Source organism: Anolis sagrei, chromosome 1, assembly GCF_037176765.1.
Source record: "Anolis sagrei isolate rAnoSag1 chromosome 1, rAnoSag1.mat, whole genome shotgun sequence".
Taxonomy (NCBI): domain Eukaryota; kingdom Metazoa; phylum Chordata; class Lepidosauria; order Squamata; family Dactyloidae; genus Anolis; species Anolis sagrei.
Window position 1 is genome coordinate 51,546,271 of NC_090021.1, and position 26,734 is coordinate 51,573,004.

General features: G+C 36.8%; 1 protein-coding gene across 3 annotated transcripts; it reads right to left on the reverse strand.

Moving 5' to 3' along the window:
* Window positions 1-1,642: 1,642 nt before the first annotated feature.
* FEZ2 (fasciculation and elongation protein zeta 2) lies at window positions 1,643-26,590 on the reverse strand. Of its 3 annotated transcripts, XM_060753963.2 has the most exons (10): window positions 26,273-26,590; window positions 23,740-23,848; window positions 20,247-20,363; window positions 19,314-19,458; window positions 17,096-17,364; window positions 15,040-15,120; window positions 9,900-9,975; window positions 5,454-5,519; window positions 3,402-3,430; window positions 1,643-2,931 (listed from the first exon to the last, which is right to left on the reverse strand). In XM_060753963.2, the coding sequence occupies exons 1-9, from the start codon at window positions 26,548-26,550 to the stop codon at window positions 3,420-3,422; spliced, it is 1,152 nt and encodes a 383-aa protein (XP_060609946.2). In that variant the 5' UTR covers window positions 26,551-26,590; the 3' UTR covers window positions 1,643-2,931; window positions 3,402-3,419. The 3 variants fall into 3 exon arrangements, with proteins under 3 accessions (XP_060609946.2, XP_060609945.2, XP_060609947.2); XM_060753962.2 differs by lacking the exon at window positions 3,402-3,430 and having other exon boundaries at window positions 26,273-26,589; XM_060753964.2 differs by lacking the exons at window positions 3,402-3,430; window positions 15,040-15,120 and having other exon boundaries at window positions 26,273-26,589.
* Between the last annotated feature and the right edge of the window lie 144 nt (window positions 26,591-26,734).

Consider the following 26,734-nt stretch of genomic DNA (forward strand, 5'->3'; position numbering starts at 1 on the left):
TGAGTCTAGTTGAGTCCCATTCTGGTGTGTGTGTGCTCATCTCCCATTTCTAAGTCAAAGAACTGCCATTGTCCAGAGATGCCTCCAAGGTCATGTGGCCAGCATGACTGCAGAAGCGGTACCTATTGATCTTCTCACATTTGCATGTTTTCAAACTGCTAGGTTGGCAGAAGCTGGGGCTAACAGTGGGAGCTCACCCTGCTCCCCAGATTCAAACCGCTGACCTTTCAGTCAGCAAGCTCAGCAGCTCAGCAATTTAACCTACTGTGACACTGAAGGGGTGGGGGGGGGGCAAAGAATGTTTAATCCTTGGTTTCTCAATCAAGAACAGTAGGATTCCTTGAGAGGTTGATTAGGAGTTCAACACAGTATTATGATAACTAATAAACATTTTTGACGTGGAAATATAATACTTAGGCAAGGTTTCTCTATAATTTATACAGGAATTTCCCGAGACCTGGAAATTATGTCAAGAGTGTCTCAAAGATAGAAAGGTTGAGGAAGGCTGGTTTAGAATAGTTTCAACCAGGATCCAAAATCTGGTGTCAGTATCAGATAATTTTGTTTGAGAAATTTTAAAATGTTACACTCCAGGAGCATTTTTCCAGGGAATGAATTAATTTGAAAGACATCTTTGGATGAGTATTTGATATAGGAGCTGAAATGACATAGCACCTCTTCTGTCAGTCAACCGCTCTTGTATTATTATTTACCAAGTGCAAAATGTCATAATCAATATGGAAAATATTTAATATCAGAAAGCTTTTATCTGTCTTTGGTTTGCACAGTGGTAATGAATAGTTCAACATTGAAGATTTTGGGAATTTTCCAGCCTAAGAGAGATTTGTGTATATGTGGAGCTACATCACTGGAGGTCTTGACTTATTGTATCCTTGAATAGTGAAATTAGTCTGACATAAAATGGATGAAAAACCAGGTTTCTTATTACAAAGAACAAATCAGTACATATGCTGCCCAGAGTTGCCATCTTTGTAGTGAAACTTCATTAAGTGCAAAAAAAGATTTTTATGTACCACAATAAATGGAAGAATTGATTGCTGATGATACCAACTTAGATTTGTACTTTCCAGTGATTTATATTGTTGTATTTTTTACTTAGCAATGTGGGTTAAATACAAAATATATCTTTGTAATATGAAAAAGGATGTTAAAATATTAAAAAGCAAACTGACATCTGTGAATGAGGGTTTTGGCTCAAATGGGCACTCAGGCCCTCATTTAAGTTTGTTCTGGATCCCATCTTTTAGTAAACTGTTTTGCTTGAGGAGACACCTTTTGAATAGGAGGCAGGCTAATTCTGGAACCACTTCCAAACTTTGTTCTTTCAATGGAAGCAGGATGGAAATGGGACTGAAGGGAGTATATGCACTCCTATACAATTTATAGGAGGAGCTACTTCATATACTGTCTTCTCATATATTGAGAGAAAATAAGATTCCGAAAACTGGAGAACAAACTAGGTGAACCTCAGATAGATTCTGCTACTATTCATTTCACAGCCTCAACATTTTCAAGTAGTACAGATTTTCTTGAACCACCATGGGCTTAAAGCTCCCCACTCCCCACAAGATGAGATGATGTAAGAGTCAATACTATGTAAATAATAAGTCATAGGCCAACACATTTTTAAAAAGTGTTCATTAACATACTACATATAAAATTTATTTTGACCAAACATTTAACACATGGACTAAAAAGTACAATAGCAGCAAAGGATACATATCCAGCTACATTACCTTTAAATAAAATACAGAAAATAGAAGCAATGAGACAACGGTTTAGATCACACCTTCTAAAACAGGCATGGGCAAACTTCAGCCCTCCAGGTTTTTTGGACTTCAACTCTAGCTGTTAGGAATTGTGGGAGTTGAAGTCCAAAACACCTGGAGGGCTGAAGTTTGCCCATGCCTGTTCTAAATCTTCTCCTTCATAATTCTCCTAATACAGGGGCGGAGAAACTGCACACAGTTCCAAATGGTTACTATCCTCAAAATCCTCTACAAAATAACAGTCATTTTTAGGCATCTCCAGGAGTGCCATGCGCTACAAACTCAAATGGCTGAAACCAGAAACTGGAAGCCATTTCCAATTGTGTTTCTCAAAGCGCAGAGGCTGGTTTTTCGGTGGGAGGGGTCTGAGGAGGAAGGAGTGGCCCTCAAATTCTCTGCAGTTCTCCACCTCAGTGCTAAGGCAAGTGCACTGTGCTCTTTCGCTGATCCCATTCATTTCTGTCAGGATTGCACTAAAAAACATCCTAGCAAAATGCATTCTTGTTAAACAAACAAAACTGTATGGAAAAACAACACACATTACCTTTTTTTAATTTCTAGAGAATTCTGAAAAATTCACAAGAATCAGTAAACAATAATACTGCTGTTACTGTTTTAAAAATCAGTGCTAGTTCTCATAACACCATTCTCGAATTTCCAATGAAAATCTTCAATGGATTTTTTTTGCAGTGCAGCCACAGCTTTTGATCCATTTTACACATTTAATATCAGAATCTATTATACTTTTTATTAAAATTCAGGTAAATTTAATAGGTTTCTTTTATTTACACTAAAGTTTAGTTTTTCTCCATAAAAGCCGATTGTTTGGAGAATAATTTTACATGCTGTATAGTGAAAAATAGTGTTTTAAAAGCCGAAAACAACACAGCAGGTGAATAAAACTGTACAGAATCTGTTTTTTGTTCAAATACACCACACTGAAGTGGAAAAAATGGATGAGCTCTGCATGCTCCAGAGGACTTATTCCAGAATTTAAAAGTCCAAGCAGACAACAGAAGTAGTAAATACATTAGAATGTGACATTTGAATTCAATATAGTGCCAAACAAACTCTGGAAAACATCTTTTCACAGGAATTAGTAGGCCTGTCCTTCACAGCTTTCTTCATGTTGGGCACAGAACTGCAAAACAATCAAGATACTTTTTTATGAGCATTATTGGATGGGGTCATTTCAAACTCAAGCTAATAAAACTGTCACATACAAGCTAATAAAACTAGAATGCTTAGCTCTACAGTCTAGAAGTGTAACCAGATTCATAGTAATTGTGACATATAACTAAATGAATCTCATTTTCAACACACACACAAATAAATCCATAGATAAAATACACACACACAAATGATAATCTAATTTTCTAACAGAAATGAGTTAAATAGAAGGTCATGTCTTCGACCAAAGGATTAATTCCTTAACAAAGAAAAAAAACCCTTGCTGATTTCTCAGGTACTATCTTTAGTGCTAATGAGAAGAAATGTCAAAAACTCAGAAGAAAATGTTTTCTCTCTCTTGAAAGTAGAGGCTATAGATTAGGGAGCCAAGACATGTCCTTTACATATTCCTCATTCCTGTTTAACATTTAGGACACAAACCTCAGAGCAATCCAGCTTTCAAACCAATGCTAGCACAACACAAAAGCAAATGAAGAAGTCAGGTTTGAAGTTTCCAAACTGAAAAAGCACATATATTTCCTTCTTCTTTAGAGTAACCTGCTAATTCTAAAACAAATTGTTTACTTAAAACCAAAGGGTATGCCCTGTAATAAAATTAAGATTGTCCTTTAACATAATTTTCATAGCTTGACTGGAAACAGAACCTCGGTAGCCAAATCTCACTAAATCACCCAACTTTAACCCAACTTGAACCACAGAGCCCCATGCCCATTTTAAACGTGAAGGGAACAAATGTGTTTTGATAAAATATCTTGTTTAGTCTGGTTCTAGCTTGAGAAAACTGAGCTATCTCTAAAGGTAATATTTGTGCTTACTATAAATTTTCCGTTTTCAAAATCCTTCTTGTCAAGGACGGTGGAGAAAACTTGTAAAGTGTGACTAATGCAGCATGAAAATGCTTGCAAAACTAATGTGCATCTATACAAAAGTAAAAAGATATAGACTGCAGTCAGCTTTCTACATTTGCTGGGTTTAGGGACACAGACACATCTCTATAAATTTCTAGGTCTTTTAGCAGGACTCTGGGGTTGACATCACTTGAATGTTGACCACAGAATTGCACTGGTGAACCTAGAGCAGTGGTTCTCAACTTGGGGTCCCCAGATGTTTTTGGCCTTCAACTCCCAGAAATCCTAATAGCTGGTAAACTGGCTGGGATTTCTGGGAGTTGTAGGCCAAAAACATCTGGGGACCCCAGGTTGAGAACCACTGACCTAGAGATTCCTAGAGAGGTGTTCTCTCTTGAAATGTCTAGGTTCTCAACCATGACCAGAGCAAGTTGATCACAGAACCACACTGACATAGAGATTCCTTAAAAAAACCCCAATTTAAATCAAATCTGTGAATAAACACATCTGCAGAAGTCAAAACAGAAAATGCGGAGGTACAACTGTATCTCTAGCAAGACATTTTCAATGAAAGCAGGTTACTTGCAGATGGTAAATAGAGGTATGAAATTTAGCTCAGGAATTCCTTATCTCGATTGGCTAATCTAGATTTTATGTTTAATATAAAGCCCCGTAGCGAGGTTTGGTAACTGGACGACAAGGCTTCAGAAAGGATAACCTGTTTTTTGGGTACTGGACTGGATATCAAGTCATGCATTGTATTGATTGCTAAGAAACATAAATTTGTCAAAATTACTGGTTATAACACTTATAATTTGACTAGATAATGAAGCTTCTGCATCTTAAAGTCTGTGCAATGTTGAGCAGTGTTATGAATAAGACAAAGCATCTGGAAAAACTCCTAGCTTCCACACTTCATCCAATAATATGATTAGATGAATCTTTTGAGAAAACCTTGTGATATTTTTGGTTAGTATATATGACTATTAAGGCGACCAAATCTACCTCCATCCCATAAATAAGCCAACAGCAGGCAATAGAGGCACTTATTTATTTATTTCGAATATTTCTATCCTCAGTTCTTGTGGGTTTTTTCGGGCTATATGGCCATGTTCTAGAGGCATTTCTCCTGACGTTTCGCCTGCATCTATGGCAAGCATCCTCAGAGGTCAGACCTCTGAGGATGCTTGCCATAGATGCAGGCGAAACGTCAGGAGAAATGCCTCTAGAACATGGCCATATAGCCCGAAAAAACCCACAAGAACTGAGTGATTCCGGCCATGAAAGCCTTCGACAATACATATTTCTATCCTGCCTTTCTCTGCAATGCGGACCCAAGGCGGCTTACAAACAGAATACAAACATTAAAGTTGTAAGCCGCCCTAAGTCCCCTTACGGGGGTGAGAAAGACGGGATATAAATGTCTGAAATAAATAAATAATAAATGAAATCCTTAAATTAGGAGAACAAAATAGATAAAACCATGATAAAACAACAATCAGTAAAATCCTATTTTTCAATCAAAATCATAGCCTCCTCCCCCCATGTATTTATCCCTCTTCCATCCCGATGATAAAATCCCTAACTCCTGCCACAGTTCAATTAAAGGCCTTGTTAAACTTACCCTTCAAGATGTAGTCTGTTAATAAACTTGGCACTTTCTCGCTGTCTTCTTTCATGGCATGAAGAACTGTTAAAATATGGAGATGAAAAATGGAAAAGGTAATTTCTCAGATCATTACTCTTGATATAAACATGCCACTTACTGAACTCCACTCTGGAAATTCCCCCTGCCCGTTATTCAAAAGAACAATGGATAAAATATTGAATGTACACAGTTCTGATAAGTATAGTCTTCATTTAAAGGTTGTGAAAAGGACAGACTCTTTCAGTAATTTCAAAGATGCTGTTTTTCTCATAATACCACAAGACCCCCTGAAGTTTCTTGGAGCCTTCAGACTACCAGAGATCCATTTATGCATGACAGGGGGTTGGACTGGAGGGTTCACATGGTCTCTTCCAATTCTATGATTCTATGAAACCAATGTTTAAGGAAATTCCACTGCTTCTGCTCTAACTGTGATGTGTAATTAAATTCAGACCCATTTCTTTCCATCCTATACTTTGTCTGATTTCATTGCTACAACATATTCCACCAGAAGTTTAGTACATTCTTCAGTAGTCCAGGTGACTATAACAGGAATTTTTCCAAAAGAATCTTAGAGCACAAGACTATCAAAAGAATGGTCTGTATGAATAATTGACGATATGAGTAGTGGTGCACACTACTATAGGAAATGCATGGTATTTTCAAGGAATTTGTGGTTAGAGATGCCAGAGGAGTTGAGGGACACTTTCAGACTCTTTTTGTTTCTATCAGTGAAAATGCAATGAACAACTATTATGTCTTTTCTCCCTTAACTGTTTTTTAACCTAGCAAGGAAAGAGGGCAAAAAAACCCAAATGATGGGAAGATAGAGTAGGTTTACTGTCTGCACTTCTCCTTAGTAAATATCTGTAATACCAGACAAAACTCTTAGCTAGATACACTCAGGTTTTCTCAATCATATGCTGCTAAACAATGAAAACAGAAACAACAACTTTCCTCTTCTGATTGAGATTAAGTGTCTCAACTTCCCCCCACTCTCTGTACCAAATATAAAAGGTCGGGGGGGGGGGGGGAGAGAGAGAAAACACCCCTACCAGCCCTTCATATCTTTGGAACCTCAATTTCTTGGACCTTTTCAAAAAGAACAGAAAAAAATGTGAAACAAAGCAATATAAAGGACAGGAAAAATAATCTGGTGCCACCTCGCCAAAATGAGCTTCAAACAGAGACACTGTGGAGAACTGACTGAAAATACAATCTTGTTCAAATAAAGAGGAAAAGTAACAAACTGAGATCCCAAATGATCCACACTATATACCAATAAAAATGTTCCAGCTGAAAATCTATTACCAAGAAAGGGCAGGACATACTGTATCATACCTGAGAGACTTTGACTGAAATTGATTAATTAGGTAGTTTTTAAATTTTATGTGAAAGTTTTTAAAAGGCTTTCTAAAGACAGGACATCAGTTGGCAATTATGTAGTTGTTGCCTGATCTCAGATAGCCAAGGAAAGCTATAATAAAATATAACACTTTCATCCACATCTAGTGTGGAATTTTTTGGTGGGAAAGGAAAGTGCTGAATTTTTACAATTGATTCTAAGTCCAATTCTGTTTTAGAAAAGATGATACGTTTAAACTGCAGGATACAGACTTATGTACATCATATCTGCCTTTAGTTGTCATGGTCTTTGCCCACCTTGGATGATTTTGAAGAGGGAAGTATTCTCTTCCATAGCTGTGACCAGCTTCTGCACTATTTATTTGAAATACTTTAATTACCGGTTACTTTCCCAAGCACCCTAGGAATTATTTCTAAAAATGATTTAAAAAATATTTAGGGTAGCTTCTACTCATAGTAAATGTACAATCTAATGGGCAGCAAAGTAATTAAGAGGATGTTTCACTTTGCCTTCAGATTTCTAGCATAGCTAATTGTACAGTGGCTCCTTGGTATCCACTGGGGTTTGGTTCCTGGATCCTGCCTGGATACTAAAATCCCATTACATAGAATGGCATAGTAAAATGGTGTCCCTTATATAAAATGGCAAAATGGCGTTTGGGATTTTTGTTTACTATTATAAAGCTGTGGATGATTGAATTTGTGGATGGCTGAATTCATGGATATGGGGGGGGCCAGCTGTATTTCTTTAAAAATCAAAGTTTGATTACAATGCAGAGAGAGAATGCATATTCTTCTTCAGCATCAGAAGATTTTTTTTTTAATGTCAGGAGTGACTTCAGAAACTGCAAGTTGCTTTTGGTGTGAGAGAATTGGCTGTTTGCAAGGACGTTGCCCAGAGGACGCCCAAATGTTTTGATGTTTTTACCATCCTTGCGGGAGGCTTTTCTCATGTCCCTGCAGGGGGAGCCAGAGCTGACAGAGGGAGCTAATCCACACTCTCCCCAGATTCGAATCTCCGACCTGTCGGTCTTCAGTCCTGCTAGCGCAAGGGTTTAACCCATTGCACCACTGAGGAATCCTTATCAGAAGATTAAAGTGATGATGTACTCATGCATTTTCAGCACTTTTCAGCAATATCCAAAGTTATGATTGAAGTGAAAACCTAAACAAAATTTCTTCAACTTATTTTACAGAAAAAAACTCAAACACCATCTTTTTCCGTTTCAACTTATCAAAAACTAGACAGTAACTCCTCAAAATGATATTTACAATTGATCCAAAATCTTTCTGAAAAAGAATAAAGCTTGTATGCATGTCAGTAAGAATATGCCTAACATCTTTTTGTAATAGTGCCCTGATTCACTTTCATTCAAATGGCATTTATTACAAGAAAGAATTCTTGGAATGCAATAGACATTCATGCCTACAGGCTTAAAATTCATGCTGTTAGAGCACTCATCCCACTCCAAATTCAGCAAGAATTTGATTATGCCACAGCGTCTAGCGTCCAAGAAAACAAACTGTACTTGAGAAACTGCTACAAGGGTCAGAAGCACATGTGTGGTTGGAAGAAGGAAAAGGATAAATTATATGAACAACCTGGCCAAGAGCATAGATTCTGAATTGCTTTTTAAACTCATTCAAAAAATGTGAACATGATGATCTAATTTCAGGAGTATTATTATTAATTTCTGTATTAGAAAACAAAAATGACAGATTGCCAAGCAAAAACCTTATAACACTTCAGTTGAGTGCTGCAAGATTAGAAATAATGAAAATACAAAAACAACAACCCCAAACTGTCGCAATATACCAAAACAGGGTGTGGTCTGTAGCAGGGATTTTTAGACATTTTTCCACTCACAACCCTTTTCAGCCCAATACATTTTTATGAGTATCTGTAGGCAGGAATATATGTATTCAAATAAAAGTATTCCAAAATACAAACAAAACCATGAAATACAAAATACTTCTGCTTTTCTGGAGAAGCTGCCTCTTTGCAACTATACAATAATAAATTTGAAGTAAACATTTATATGGCAAGAAGAAAGTATACAACCAAGATGTTCTTAACCTGCTTAAATCTAATTTTCTCAAAGTCTTGTTTAAAAGAGATACAATTTTATGATTAAAAGCTTATCATACCACAAAAGAAATTGCTACTTCAATGAAAAAAGCATATATAAAATTTCATAATATTTATATGTGCATAAACTGCATCCATAAGCTCTAGGACATGAGTTACTGTTTTGTACAGAAATGATATTTATAGTTGAGCAGCTGTGAATCTAATAAATGGTTTGAGGTCTCCCATACAATAGCTATCAGGGAGGGAGTCTTGCTGTCTCTCCCTGAAAAGGAGATCACATTTCAACTAGTCTGCAGAAAACAACACCATTAACTCTTTATATTGGGTCATCCATTGGACCCATGGGAATGATGAAGGGGCATTTTTAATCTTGTTCTTTCAGAAGAAAGTTGATGTCTCAATACTCAAGAAGTGCTGTAACTCTTGCCAAGTAGCTTGTCATAATTACTGGAGAGGACATGTTTTAGCTGATTCAAAGAAGATGGTTTATGTTTAACACAACTGTGTGCTAGAAATAGTTTCAATTGCTATTGTTACTTTAGGATGGAGGCAGGAATCTTGCAGAAGTTTGGATTATTACACATATGTTAACTGTGCCCTTCCTGTTTGCTTAGAGCTAAGCAACATTTGAGAATACTAATGGTAAGCATATTCCTGCATGCGTCAGTTGGGGTCTTTCACCGAAAGAAGCACAAAATACAGTGTTCAAACAAACAAACAAAGAAAACAACCCCTGTGGGTGACATGGGCAATGATGAATTATCTAATCTAAGTAAATAACATTATGGTTTATTAGAAACTTGCATGAATAAAATGAATCCTCTTGACTAATTTCAGATTTTACAACAAAAGATGCTTGATTGGCCCCAACAAAATGTTTCAACTAGAAGAAATGTAAGCCATTGAAGCATCGGGACAGCACAAAAAGAACTAGACGCAAAACACAGCAGCTCAAAATATCTTACTTTTTGTTAACGTCTGCAGATCTTCAACAGATGGAGGTCCACTTTTCCTCTCATATGGAATAACTGTTGTCAGATACTGTCAAGTGAAAGCTATGATTAGTACACAATATTTTTCATAGTAAATGTTATATACGTGTAGATGCAACATTTCACTCTGTTGCCTGCATACAGTCATACTGCGAAGAAAGCAATTACCCGTATTTACCCAAGTCTAATGTGGCACTGAATCTAATGCGCACCTCAATTTTCAAAACCCTGAAACTAACTAACCAACTAAATAAATAAATAAATAAATAATGCTGCCAAATATAATGCGCAGCAGCAAAAAGTGCACTCTTTTGCCAAAGGGCGCTGGTGCCTCACCAATTCCCATGATTCGATAGCACTGAGCGATGGCAATTGAAGCGGTGCCAAATTGCATTATTTCTACAGTGAAGATGCATCCTCAAATGGTATCTGCTTGCAAAACGATTGTGACAACTGCAAAAATAACCTTTAAACACTATCTTTGTAATTTGAGGTTGAAGATGCTGAAAATGTCTCAAGTTGGGCCAATGCCCAGCTGCCTCTACCTCAAACTCAACCATGGCTCTCACTGTCTACTAGGCAATATTTAGTTCCTGCTTTGCCAAAAAAGTTTCTACAATTGCTGTCTGCTTAGGACCTTTTCTTGAAAAACAAAAAGTGTTATACCACCAAAGCTTCCATCAATAGAAAAGAAAACCTTGGGATGCATCTGTGCTGTAGAATGAATCCACTATAATTACATTGGTTCAATGCTATGGGGCTTGTAGTTTTACAAAGTCTCGAGCCTTATCTGCCAAAGAATGCCAATGCCTCCCCAAACTAAAAATTTCAGGATTGCATAGAACTGAGCCATGACAATTAAATTAGAGATGATGTCCCTCAAATAGGAGCTCCAGATACTTCTGAGCAGCTTTCCCTTTTGCTCTGGCTCAGCACTAAGATTACAGAATGATGCCAATCTAATGCACACCCTAATTTTGGCAAGGTAATTTAGCCAAAAAAAGGTAAGCATTAGATTTGAGTAAATAGGGTATGTTCCACCCAGGCCCATTAAACATCATCCAACAAATATCAAAACATGAGTCCTCTTCGGAGTGAGAAGGGCGGAATATAAATGTTTTAAATAAAATGTTAAAGCAAATTTTGAGATGTATTGTTGAAGGCTTTCATGGCCGGAATCACTGGGTTGTTATAGGTTTTTTCGGGCTATATGGCCATGGTCTAGAGGCATTCTCTCCTGATGTTTCGCCTGCATCTGTGGCAAGCATCACTACCTCTGAGGATGCTTGCCACAGATACAGGCGAAACATCAGGAGAGAATGCCTCTAGACCATGGCCATATAGCACGAAAAAACCTACAACAACCCAAATTATGAGATGTTTCAGAAGCAACAGAAAAATGGAGGCCCATGATGTTAATTGCCAGAAAGTCCCTGTATATTGCACAATGTATTTTCCTTAAGTTGTCTTGTTCCAAACCACTTGTTCCTGACAGTGATCATATGCACAGTAAAAAAAAAAAAGAATAGCTAGAATATATTGTCGAAGGCTTTCATGGCCGGAATCACTGGGTTGTTGTAGATTTTTTCGGGCTATATGGCCATGTTCTAGAGGCATTCTCTCCTGACATTTCGCCTGCATCTATGGCAAGCATCCTCAGAGGTAGTGAGCTGACTTCCTCACTACTTCTGAGGATGCTTGCCATAGTTGCAGGTGAAACGTCAGGAGAGAATGCCTCTAGAACATGGCCATATAGCCCGAAAAAACCTACAACAACCCAATAGCTAGAATATGATGAACATATATTTTGACATAACATAAACCTGTATAAAGCTAAATCAACATATCTTTTAAATGCCAGTCGTAAAGATGAATTTGTAAAATAGCCAGTAACTTTTTCCATATGAATACTGCACTTAAATATGTCTGAATTGGAATGACTCCAGGAAATAACGTGTTGCTTGGATTATAGAAAGGATCAGTGATGCCAACTAAGCAAGATATTTAACAAACAGCAATACAAATATATGTCAAGACTACAAGAATAGCCTTCCATCACTTTCAGCCCCATTTTTAAAGGGGGAGAATGTGGCACACAACCTATTATTATAAATACCTCCCTGGCAGTGGTTTGGTAGCAATTGCCAGCTTGATCTTTCATTTTCTCTTGTATCATCAGTCCAGTCATGTTTAGAAGTAGGTTTAATCACCACCAGTGACACTGGCATTGTAATTGGTCAGAGATGAGTGGCCTAATACATCCAGCAATCCTGAATACAGTAAGCCACTCACTGCCTTCAATTTGTGTACAAATGGAAATTTCATTACAATTTCCACTACACAGGCAGTCCCCGTGTTACAAACATCTGGCTTACAAACGACTCATAGTTACAAACAGGGGTGAGACCACAGGAAGTCTACCCCTCGGAAGGGAAATTCAGCCCTGAAAGAGTGATCATGGGAAAAAAGGTTTCTCCAATGAAGCTTTCTCACCAATCCTTGTTTCCACACGAAGCCAAATTTTCTAAATCAAATTATCACAGGGACGGAAAGGGAGGTGAAATCTTCTGAACAGGGCCACAGACAGCAAAACAAACACCACAGGGGTTTTAACCCTTCCCTATGCTATCCAAAGGTAATATATGTATATATATTTGGCTGGGGTTACACTTAAAAATGCACCAGGTTCCAACTTACATACAAATTCAACTTAGAACAAACCTACAGATCCTGTTCATAACATGGGGACTGCCTGTGTAGTGGAAATTGTAATGAAATTTCCATTCATTACAATGAATGAAAGGAAATGGGGACTGCCTGTAGTTGCTTACATTGCACATAGAAAAAGCACAATTTAAAAAATATTTACTATTTTATCACATACAAGCAACCAGTTCAAATCCTTCCAATTATAAAGATTTCAACCTATGTATGTATTCCCAATACATGGCTTTGAATTTTCCATGTCTGTATTTCCAATTATTTTGGAAATGTTTAACATCATTTCAGAAACCTTGAGTACAAAAGTTCACATGTTCTTTCTAAACCTTACTTTAGTTATGATCTATTGTGGTATAGTTGGAACTTTGTGATTTTATTTTTGAAAATCTGCCCTAAACACACAATTAAACTTTGAGGGAGGTTTGGAATAAAGAAGCGAAGTTTAGATCACTCTCTAATTTAACCAGAACCCAAAGGAAGGAAAACTACAATTTATTTATGTGACAAGTGCTGGCCTTTACAAAAGTCTTTTTTTTTTTTACATTTTATTTTCAATGAAAAAAAGAGTGTCTGCCGAGTTTGATTTTTTTCTGACATATAATGAAGTTACGTGTGAGTGAAATTATGATGTTGTGGTATAAAATCATCAAACAACCAACAAGAAATGAATAGAAGATGGTGGCAGGAGAATAGAGACAGAAAATATCGGGATTAAATAAATAACAAGAGGAAGACTGCTTGGTAAGTCAATTGATGGAAAAAAGCAGGGGAAAATTTCCTTTTTTCTTCTTGTTATCATTCCTGCTTCCTTCACTCTATATTGCAATCTTTTCACTCGTCTTCCATACTACTTTTCTGAATGCTTACATGAGTGGTACTAATGGCAACAACTACTGTCCAATGTCTTCAAGAAATTTAAAAAATACAACCCCAAAATAAGACAGACATACAGCATGCTCTTTTATATGGAGTCATGCCATGACATTAGCTCACTATTGATATTACAAGCTTATACAAATACAAATATTTACTCTCAGACTATCTCACTTTTAAAAAAATGAAAACTCATTTAGGTTAAAAAAAGATTATCACTTCCAAACAATCTGCACAGCCACACCACCAGAACGCCTGATTTAAAACAAGGACAGTTGTTCATTAAACTCAACATGTAAACAAATAGCACTGTTGTCTTTTTTTCTGACCAGCAATAATAATAATAATAATAATAATAATAATAATAATAATAATTATTATTATTATTACTTTATTTGTACCCCGCTAGCATCTCCCGAAGGACTCGATGCGGCTTACATAGGCCAAGGCCTCAAAACACAATACAACAATATAGCACCTAAAGCAAATTAAAAACAGTTAAGCAGTATGAACAACAACAATAAAACAATACATCAAGCAATACATCCAGCAATCTATACAAATATTTTTTAGTGCTAAATTACAATGCAGGAAAACATGTGCAACATTAGAAAAACAAATATATATTTATAATGTAATAAACAAAATATATATTCAAGAATGTTATTTGTTATTTACTGGATGTAGTGTTAGTTTTATTATTTTTCACCAAAGGATATTTTCTTTGATATACCGTGTGTGTGCCTTCCAAGTCCTCTTTCGCCATGAAAATCCCAAGAATTTCAGCAAAAAAATTGCAAATTCCTTTTTCTGAAATATAGCCTATTGCACCTTGCATTTGTTAGCTGTCTCCATCCAAGTACTAATCAGGGCTAGCCTTGGTTAGCTTCCAAGATCAGACAGGATGTGGTGCCTGCAGGACATTTAGATACCTATATACTTAATATACTGTACACCTATAATTTTTGGCCCATGCACACAGATACAAGTTTAAAATGTAAAAAATAGCTCAAGAACTGTAATATTTCAAGGATACAATTCTGTCCACAAAATAGATGTTTTAACATCTTTCAGTATGCTACAACTACAGTATAATGTTTTTATGCAATCCTTTCTTGTCAGATTGGAATATTTAGACTAGTGTGACCTTCACTGGTACTTTCTGATGCATGAGATTCATTCCAAGTATTTATTATGCTGATTCCTACATTTTATTTGTAGGAGTTAAATGATTCCTGAAGGGAAATTGTACATTTCTTGAATTTTTCTATGCATATAAAGACTATATTTATTATCTACTAGAGAGAAAGGGAGGAAGGGAAGGAAAGGGAGAGACAGATAGAGACCTTTTGCATACAGTTCCTAGCCCTGAAGGTAGAGACAGTGTGAGGAACCATGCTACTATGGTCACCTGAATAACAAAAACGCTACAACTGCCAACCTTGAAAATCTTGATTTATGGAAAAGGACAGACAGGATAGCACAAGAGGAAAAAAACAGTCAGAATATAGCCCAGCACCTGTTTTTCTCCACCTGAGTTTCCAAATGTTTGACGGAAGCCATTCTGAATGACATTTGAGATTCCTTCCATGCTGAAGCGCTACAGGAAGCAAGAATGTGGCAAGAAAAGGGGAGGGGGGACAGAAAAATTTGAAGCCTATTAGTTAGGGTTTACTGAGGAGGCAAGCAAGTAAACAGAAGAGACAAGATGTTAGAATGAGTAAGTGTGACTGTAATTGATGCAAGGAAGAAAGTATTTTTCAAATGTTTTGTTCCTTAGCAAAAGAAAGCAGCTACAGAATTTAGAAATAAGACCATCAAAGCAATATCATAAACATAAGGATAACATAAGGTATGTTCTACATAGATCACATCAGATAACAAAAGTTTCAAAACCAACATGTATTTTATGAGCCAACTCTTTTCTTTATAGATAACGGTATTTAAATGCGTTTGAATACAATAGTCCATGAACACACACACACACACAAATGCCAAACTTTGAATATTTTAGGAAATTACTGCCTGGGATTTTTACTTTTTCACACTATCCTTGTTCTGGATAGAATTCCAAATTACAGGCGATAAAAAGTTACATCTGAAACATTTCTGTTTCAGCTTACCTGGTGTCCTGATTGCTTCATGCTATTTATCTTCCTTGCCCCTGGCCCATAACAATAATTTCTGCCAGTGGCAAAAAAGAATCGTGTGATGCTCAACACCCACTGCCCAAAATGGCAAGCTGCAGCATTATGCTTGCAGAATCTCAGAAGTATGTCACTTCTGTTTTTATTTTAAGCCAATTTTAGCTATGCATGTGGAATAAGATAAAGAATAAGGTCTTTTGGGGGACATTTAATTCAATCAGCCAGAACTTGAGTGGCAGCTATCACCCAGAGAACCTTTACGTTGACTGCCCCTAAAATGACCTGCTGGAAAAGCTTTGAGATCTAAATGTGGCAACAGTAACTTTTGGGTGACCAAGTGGTGCTGGATGACTATCACATGGTTAAATATAGGTTTATACTGCTGCTTCATGATCTCCTGAGAGTACTGAAGTAAAAACAAGGTGGAAAGACAATTATGTCTGAATAAACTTAAAGCATTTACATGGTTTTTAGAAGTACTTCAGAGTAACTATTTCACCTGTTTTGAACAATAATCCTGTGACCACAACAATGACTAACTAATTTTGGGGGGCCTTGGAATGATAACTGTAATTTCTTATTTTAAAAGCGCCTTTTCATGAATACATATTTGGGAAAGTTCATGAATACATGTTTTGGGAGATAGGAGAAATCTAAACATCAGTCCAAAAAGGCATTTACAATTATTGATCTGCACATGTTATTATGAATTATTTATCTAATTTTTGGAATTTAATGAATGGCCAATGGAAGTGGAATTCCATACTCCTTTGACTGCTAAAACCTGGTACTTGGTTACTGGAAAAGTTATTTTTCTTCACTTGTGATCTAATGGATAGAAGATACAGCAATGTGTGTAATAATAGACTTATATTTGAACATTTGTTCAACTTTATTATAGACTTGTGTATAATCCAGTTTTTTATGTTTTTATTTGCCTGCTTTTGTTGCAGTGGAACATTATTATGTGTACCTGAGATCCCTTTTGGACATAAATAAAAACATATTAAAATATATTTTAAATTAAAATAAATAATAATTGTTGTAAAAAAGAAAAAGAAACATAGCATTACTGATACTGCTTTAGCAGTGGATAGAAAGTTATCATATTACTTGGAAAGGACCAGACGCAGGGCTTTTTCTATTTCTGCCCCTGCCTTGTGGAATTCCTTGCCGCCCTACATGAGAGCCATGCGTGACTTAGGGCCTTTTACTCTAGCACTTAAGATCTGGCTTTTTTGCTAGATCATTCGATCTCTGTTAATTTTTGTATGTATGTATTTTATCTTTTATAATTTAGCTTTAAATCACCTAGAGCATTCTCGGATAGAGGGCGATTAATAAGTTATTAAATGATGATGATGATCATATAGAATTAAAATCGTAAAAGCAATTCTATATAGATTAACAGAAAGACAGAGTTCTTACTGTTCCAGGCATATGACCTTTCTCCTGCTTGCCATTTTGAGGGCTGCCGTTTTTCAATTTCTTTTTCTTCTTGGCTATTTCTTTTTGTTCTCTTTGTTTGTTTTGCACTTCAATAAGAACAGATATGAAGCTGTTCTTCACTTCCTTCTCAAATTCCAGCTCATCTCGTAGTGCCAACTGCTGTACAAGCTCCTCAGAGTAGTGTTTTATGGCTGTCTCAATCTCTTCTAGAAGATCGTTTAATTCAGTCACAGATAATTTTTTCACCCCTATTTGTAAAAAAGGTGGAAACTTGTATTAAGTAAAACAATATTTAACAACAATTTAATTCATTATTTGTACATTCCACAGGACAAATGTAGCGATCTATGCAATTACCGTGAAAAACGCTCCTTCTACAGACTTAAGCAATGGTGGTATATAATAGTAGTCAACGCTGGCATGTACCTGATGCATTACCCTTTGCAGCCTCCTGAAGTACACATTCTCCCACCCAGACATAATCCCATACAATTTAGTAGTTCAATCCCACACAAGTTTTCTCATAAGCATGTCTAATTTTTTTTTTACTGAGATTTCTCCCAGATAAGTATGCACATGATTGCAGCCCAAACAACTTCAACAATTACAAACGGTTAAGGTAGCTAGCTAGTGATCTATCTAATGATCTCCACTTTTTCAAACTATTGTTATATACACTGCCAACTCGTGTCATTACTTGCACTATGGTATTTAAGCTTAAGTTTTATAGCCCACATACTGAAAGAAATGTAAGCTAAAAGAATACATAATAATCACAGTTTGTTTACAAAAAGTGTCAGCAATTTTATGGACCACAAAACCACCATAGCTTCTTACAGGGAATAAAAAGACCCATCACAGTGTGTGGGCTGGGCTGGATTAAGACAATTTATTTCAAGTTTTAAAAATCCTATGCTATTACATTGTGTTTTATTTCAATAGGTATCTTTTAAAAGTCTTAAGAGAATTTTATAAAACTGAATTTAAACTGTAGTTTACTTAGCAAGTACCTAAATTTGGTACTGCAGAAAATGGATCTACAACATTTTCAATTCACTAAGTTGACTAAAATGTCTTAAGATTTTGTGCTGTCTACCTTCTGAGGATGCAGCAGTGTGTTTGATCTACCCTATTTTCCCCAAAACAGGGAAGGGTCTTATATTAATTTTTGCCACAAAAGATGTGTTGAGCTTATTTTATGGAGATGTCTTATTTTTCCAAATTGACTTTTTTTGAATTGTAATTAGGGTTTATTTTTGATGTAGGGGTTATATTCGAAGCAGCCTCAAAAATCCTGAAAAATCATGTCAGAACTTATTTTCAGGGTAGATCTTATTTTTGGGAAAACAGAGTAAAATAGTCTGCATGCACTACCCTCTTTTGTACAATAAAGTGAAGAGTAGCCTTTCATTTTGCTAAAGAAGAAAATGGAAACATTGTTGGGAGAAAGGTAACAGAGGCTCTGGAAGATAAAGTACCCTTCTTGTAACATCTTCTTGAGGCAAATAAGTTATCACAACAACAAAAATTCTTCATACTTCACCAGAAAATATCACAATATATTGCTTAAACAAGATTTCTGGCAGTAGGAACATTTTTTAAATTCATTTTAGCAAAAGTAGTTGCTAAAGAGCTTCCAATCTTTCAGCCACAATTTTATGGACCATCAGCATCAGATACTGGCTGAAGAACAGCTAGCTAATGTTCAAGTTTGATAATACTCTTTTCTAGTATGTAAAGCAAACATTACACAATACCATGGTAGTATTTGATTTACAGACTTTTTACTAATATTTTTATATGTGAAAGTAAAAGGCAGTTAAATAAGCCTTTCTTTATGCCTTTCACTGAATTGTAGCGCTACAGAGTCTAATAGCTTCTTCCTAAGTCTGGCAAGCCTTCCTGGTCACTGCAAAAAATTCTAGAATTTGATAAATAACAAAAAGATAAGAAAACTCCCATCATGTTTTAGGAAAAAAATTATGTTCTGAAGATCAGAAAGAACTACTTAGTCCATATTTAATATATAATGTAGCTTTTAAGGTTCTAGCTTCTATAAATACATCACAGGAGCTACAATTAGCAGGAAACAAAGGTTTTGTATAAGAATATGTGTGTAAAGCAATGTATAGGGTTTCCTTTGTAAGAAATCCATGGGAGAAAATAAAAGACAAATTATGAAACAAGATTATCTTACTCTCTTCATAATTGTGATTTGTACTGGATCTCTTGAGTGTTTGAATTTCCTGGGACAGTAAGGAGAGGCGGTCTGACTGGGTTGGTGTTTCATCATCATCTGGATCTGGAGATTCCTGCATCATTTCCTCTATTTCTTCAATCACCTTTGAAAACATGCACACAGTTAGAGAACATGAAAAATAATAGTGAAGATAGATCTTTTTCTACTTATTTCCATTCAGTATAAACTGTAAGCTAAATCTATGTCTGATTTTGACACAAGGATATTGATTAACATTTCATCCAAATGAAACTACATTATGATAGCAAAGGCTTGAGTTAATTCTTGGGAATTGTGCAATTTGCTGAAATCAGTTCAAAACTTGGGACAGAGTGCATATTTTCTTTAGAGAAACCTCTCAATTGACATGAATTGCAGTAGCTTGTCTCATATATTTTGGAAAAGCTGCATATACATAATGCAGAAGTGTCAAATTTGTGACCTTCCAGGTGTTTTTGGCTTCCAACTCCCAGAAGCCCTACGCAGCTTGTCCAATGGCCAGGATTTCTAGGAGCTGAAATCCAAAACACCTGGAAGGTCACAAGTTTGACACCATTGACATAATGAGCTATCTTGGAGATGGGAACCAAGTCTAAACACGAAATTCATTCATATTTTATATATACCTTATAGACTTAGCTGGAAGGGAATTTTATAGACAATTCTTAAAATAATTTTGTGTATGAGACAAAGTTTGTGTATAATGAAATATCATAAAGCAATAGTGTCACTATCTAAGCTATCCAGGTGAATGCTTTTGGAGCAACTCAAGGGATACTCAACCTGCATTAGGAATGCAAAATATATGTCTTCATACATATTTAGCATTTCTTAAAAAGATATAAAGACTTGATGCTAAAATGCTGCACCAAAGCTGTACAAATGCTTCACCTGTTCAGCTGTGAAAAGAGGTTCTTCATTAATACAGGAAACTATGATAGAATGCATATCTAGCTGTTCTCTTAGTTCTTCATCATCTGATAAATCAAGGTTCAAATTTTCATTAACCTGCACAACAAAAGAAATGACAAAATACATTAGGAGTTGTGGACTTCCAATTCTATACCCAAATCTCCTAAAAGAACTAGATCCAAAAATAGTGGCACAATGAATACAGGATATAGAGGCTCAGAAAGACATTGCCATCCTCAATAAAGCCGGCTCACTGAAATGGCTAAGTCACTCCAAACATACTTTTCAAACAGAAATTCCTAAAGATAGAAATGCCTAAATATCTAAGGAGGGTGTTCACTAGAACCAGATTTCAACAGATACAACGGTTAAACATGGAAGGTTTAACCAAGTTCCCTATAACGAATGATTCTGTATCTGTGGGGCGACAGAGGTAGAGGATATTACACATGTTCTGTTTAGTTGTATTTTGTACAAGAAAGAGAGAAATCAATACCTTGGACCATTCATTACACAGAAGACTCACTGGGATCTCCATATCAAAACTACATTCTTAATGGTTGGCCAGATTGCTAAGACAACACACCAAACAGCCCTTTTTCTTCATAAAGCAACAAAGCTGAGAACCGCGTATCTGGAGGTGACTGGGGTAACGCAGATATTTGAACTGGATTGGGATTGTGTAATAGCTGGTATATTTTAACCTTTGTTTTTAACTTTTGTGGTATGAAGTTTTACCCTGGCATTTTAATGATATTTTAATTACCTTTTAACTTAATCAAGTTTTAATGTATGTTAGTTTATTATTATGGGAGTCTTAGGATAGTGATTAGTGTCTATTTGTGTACTTTTTTGTTTTTGTCTTTAATATTGATATGGTCAGTGGACTAATCAATGAACTTTGTTTATTATTACCAGTGTATAAAAGGGATTAAATTATTTTAATCTCTTTTACACTTATTTTTAAAATCTGGGAATTAGTTTTTCAAGTCAGCCTGGTGACCAAAAGTAAATAGTGTTGGAGACAGTCTTATTTCCTGAACTTTCTCTGAGACCGTTCATTCACATACATTTTTTTCTACATCTGACAAATCTGCTTGTGTGGATTTTACACAGCCATGGAAAGACACACACAAGTGAACAACAGGAATTAGTCACGCATTACATATATCCACCCCCAAACCCAAGTATCTTATGATTTGTTAGGATCCCTCACACAGACTAAAGTTCTTTCCACACAGATGTATATAATCCACATTGAACTGGATGATATGGCAGTGTGGACTCAGATAAACCAGTTCAAAACAGATATTGTGGATTATCTGCCTTGGTTATTTGGCTATGCGGAAGGGTCCTAAAATGTCTAAAAGGACTTGTAGCCAAGCTCTGATATGCATTCACAGAATGCATGGAGATACCCTCCAAGAACTTGTTAACAACAGCCACAGAAGTACTAAGGACACATAAAACATAGGCAGCTATGTTGATTTGTTAAGAGAGGAAAAATTAGGTTTGTGGACGATAGAGGGTGATATTTTTCTGACATGCCTGAATCATTACCATCAAGCCAAATGCTATGTAGTGTGTTCACACAACGGTCAGTCAACACCTTTAAGCTACCCAGAAAGCACCCTTATTTTCCCAGAAATTAAAATGCATAAGCAGGCTGCCTTTGACACTAAAAGGGGTATATTATCCATCAAGGCCAACAGCCATAGCTAGGTCTATTCTCCACAAATTTGTAAAGCCATCCAAATTGGCAGTTGTCACTACCTCATATGGTAGCAAATTCCACAGCTTAACTACAGGTTCCGTGAACAAAGTCCTTCTTTGATCTCTCCTGAATCTTTTAATCATTTCAGTTCAGAAAACATGTTCTTCCTATCCACATTCCCCATACACTTCTTAATTTTATACACCTCTATCACATCTTCCCTTACTTGACATTTCCACTCCTAAGCTAAATAAGCCCAGTCTGCAAGAAGCCTTGCCTGTATTGCATTCTAGTCTTAATATAGTTGTACTGGATGTTCTCTGCAGACCAATTTAGTTTGTACTCAATGAAAAAAATGTAGTTTACAATCCAATGTTTTTTTTTAAAAAACTCTCCCTTGGACAAAGTAAAAGTCAGCAGTCTTTTTAATTTTTTTTCTTCAGTTATTTCTCTAAAGAAAAAAAACCCTAGGCTGTTGGATGAATATCATGAACTTTGTAAACGAGCCTATTATTCTCCAATATTTAACCAGGAATAACAAAAGGCTTTGATTAACAATTGGTAAGTTCTAATGAGAGTTGACTCAACAAATCAATGAAATGTACATAACTATGGATTTATCATGTTTCCACAACTTTAATGATTGCTCAGTTATTTAGCTGATATTAAATGGTTAATGAATAGCTGCTTCCTGAATAGCTCTCACAATCAGACAGGTACAGAAAGGAGAAATATTTGCGCTGCTGGAGGGGTAAGTTCACACAGTTCAAAGCTTGGTAGATCCAAAATTGTCCCCTGGTTCCAACAGCTTAGATCTAGTGACAGTTCCTCTCAGCTGAAAATGCTATTGCTTAATTTCAGGTCAGTTATAACATGTTCAAGTCTAGAGAAAGTGTAGTTTAAGTTTAATTATGATTTAGAGATTCAATCTATAGTTTGAAGCTAACTTATTTTCATTAAGTATAATCAGAGTTAATATCTGTTTGTTGATGTTCAGGCATAATAATAAAATATTGTTTGATTATCACTAAAGTAAAATATTTTTATTTTCTCTACACATACATTGTGGAGGAGGTGCTTTCTAAACATTCTAAAGGAAGTCTTTTAACTTTTAAGAATTAGGTGCCCTCACCCTCAACTAAATGGAATGTGCATACCTGATACCCAGTGAATGTGTTAAGACGGAGGATGCAGATGGAGAATTACAATCAATCAAACAAACATACATTAGTCAAAAATAAATTCAGAAATCATAAGGTCTACCAGGGATTAGTAAATATACTTCTTGCTAAATCTGTTTTAGCAAACTAGGGGTGCACCCAAATGGTAGGATAAATGCCATTTGGTATTCCTTTAGCTGTCATGGTTCAATGCTATCAAATCATGGGAGTTGTAGTTTCTCAATGTCTTTAGCCTTCTCACTAACTACCTCAGCTTTTATAGAATGAGATGTTCTGATTCTCATGTCAGAGACCCTGACAAAGACCAGAGATAATCCTGGTATTTTCTAGAAAATGAGCACATGTTCAACCATATACAGAACAGCAACTGTAAGAAAGCAGTGAAGCAAAAAAGGCACACATACTTTTATCACATTTGTATCCCTTAACTGGGTATTGGGGTATCTGTCACATATATTTTAAAGAGGAAAGATATGGTGCAATCAGAATATGAAGAAATTTATGGCAATAAACTTCACTAGAAGGTGAGGCAATCTTTTTCTAAGCCACAATTCCAAGCAGAAAAGACAATACTAACCCCCTTTTCAGAAAGATTCAGTGTTGGCAAGTGGAGTGTTCTGGTATGGGAAGATTTCCAGTCAACTGGCAAGACATTGCCATAATTGTCAGTCAGAGCGTTCCAAATCCTGAAGACAAAATTTAAGTAATAAACATCCAGCTTTCAAAGTATACAGCAATCACTATTCTAAATGTCATAAAAAATACTATCAACAGTATACATTTAAATACTTTGGTTAGAGGCACCCCAAAGCTGTCCCTACAGTACACATTGTTGGTCTATCTACACCAGTGGTTCTCAACCTGTGGGTCCCCAGATGTTTTGGCCTTGCACTCCCAGAATTTCTAACAGCCGGTAAACTGGCTGAGATTTCTGGAAGTCATAGGTCAAAATACCTGGGGGTCCACAGGTTGAGGATCACTGACCTACACCAATTATGTCCAACCAAATTATGTACAATGCACTGCTAAATAAACTTCAAAGAAGAATTGTCTGCGATACAGGAGCACCTGTATTAGCTGCATATCCATCAATATTTGCTATTTCATGTGCAAATTAATTGTTACCAGAAACAATTAATTTTGCATCTACTGTTAGCCAAAGAAAATAATGTGTGGAATGGAGGAATCAGTCAAAATTCACTTCTAAGTTTCTTTCCTTAACTAGAACATTAAGAATTATTTTGCTGGATTACATTGTGAATGTGTCTAGTTCAGTATTCTGTCTAGAAGGGGATATTTCATTTATTATTTATCAGGGGTTTATTTGTACTCTATTTAACAAAACAGGAAATAAGTTGTATATTAGAGCACAACTCATAGATCTCTCATCATTCCAGTGCTTGTGAAGAAATAACTGAATGACAGATATGCCTAGTAAGCAAGACAGTTTAAAATATTGTGACAAACATGCATATTAAATTGTTACAGATTAAAGTTCCAGGACCATGTTTCTATGGAAACTTCACATCATTAGCTTGCAGACTCCTACACACTTAACTTGGAAGCCAAATACGCTGAAATTTGTTTCTGATTGAAAATGTCCATAACTCCACAGGAGACTAAATTCCAACACAGTCCTTTAATTTAAGACAGAAGTGAAGAAGTGAAGACCTGTCTCTTTGGTAGACCTACACTGACAGCCTTTAAACATAAACATGAATTTTAAGGCATGCCCTTTGTTTAATCTCTGTTTTAATATGTATTTCATAGAGATACATTCTGGTACGTAACTTTTATGGAGGTAATAATAATATACTTTAATTATAACCCGCTGTATCTCCCCAAGGGGACTCAGGGCAGTGTCCATGCAAAAAGTGGCAAACATTCAATGCCATAATAAAAAACCAACAAACCAAATCGAAACAGCATCAATATAAACTTATAATAACTAACAAAAAATAAGCAATTAAATAAACATAATAAATCTCAACAAATGCACTTACATGGTAATAAAATCTCAATTAAAAGTATAAAATGGTTTATAGCAGCCAACAGACCCAGGGTGGGTTTCTAGTATCCAACATGAGATTGTATATTAAGGTGTTGAAGTCTTAATACGTTTTAGTGTGTGTATTTGTAGTGTTTTTGCTGTGTTTACGTATTCTAATTGTTTTGTAACCAGTCTCGAGCCATGAGGAGCAGAGGATAAGAAATAAAACTATTATTATTATTATTATTATAGGTTTTTGTAGGTTTTTTTGGGCTATATGGCCATGTTCTAGAGCAGGGGTCCTCAAACTAAGGCCTGGGGACCGGATGCGGCCCTCCAAGGTCATTTACCTGGCCCTCGCTCAGGGTCAACCTAAGCCTGAAAGCACACAACAACAACAACAACAACAACAACAATCCTATCTCATCAGCCAAAAGCAGGTCCACACTTCCCATTGAAATACTAATAAGTTTATATTTGTTAAAATTGTTCTTCATTTTAATTATTGTATTGTTTTAAAGTTATTTTTACACTACAAATAAGATACGTGCAGTGTGCATAGGAATTCATTCATGTGTTTTTCAAATCATAATCCGGCCCTCCAACAGTTTGAGGGACTGTGACCTGGCCCTCTGTTTAAAAAGTTTGTGGACCCCTGTTCTAGAGGCATTCTCTCCTGACGTTTTGCCTGCATTTATTGCAAGCATCCTCAGAGGTAGTCAGGTCTGTTGGAACTAGGAAAATGGGTTGATATATCTGTGGTATGACCAGGGTGGGACAAATAATAATATATTATTATTATTATTATTATTATTATTATATTCATTCTATAGTGAAGAGCAGGCCTGTGGCCCTCCAACTCCCATAAACCCTAGCCACTTGTCCGAAGTCCAAAACACCTGGCGGGCCACAGGTTGCGCGGGCCTGATGGACAGAGGCTAAGAGACTTCAACTCCCAGAAGCCTCAGCCAGCTTGACCGACCAGCAGGAATTCTGGGAGCTGAAGTCCACGACGCCTGGAGAACGGGAAAGGTCGGCAAGGGCTCTTTGGGCGGGGAGGGATGGCAGGGAAGGAATGGGAGAAGCGACCACGGAACGCCGGAGGGAAAGAGCCACTCACTCGTCTTCCTGCAGGGCGCTCTGCTCGCTGAGGGGCGGCGGCGGGAGCCGGGCTTCTCCTTCTCCGCTCCCTGGAGGCGTCGGCGCGGTCGGCTGAGGCGGCTGGAAGCAGAGCGGCAGCTTCGCCGCCAAGCCCTTGCCTCCGTCGCCCCAGGAGCCCTCTTCCCGAGCCGGCGAGGGTTCCGGGGCCCCGCTTCCCTCCCCGGCGGGCTGGAAGCCCGAAAAGTCCTGCCAGTCGCCTGCAGGATCCCGTTGCGAGGCCGCCATTGCGGCCGCCATCGCCGAGGGGGAGTGAGGCGGCCCGGCTACGCGCTTACGTACGTGCGTACGCACGCACAGGCTCCGCCTCAGCCATCGGGAGCGCGCACTCCTAGCTGTCACTGTCAGAGAATATAAGCCCCGCCCCCTTTTCCCGATTGCTGAGGCGGGGCTTATGCCCTTCTCTGACAGTGACAGGCGGCGC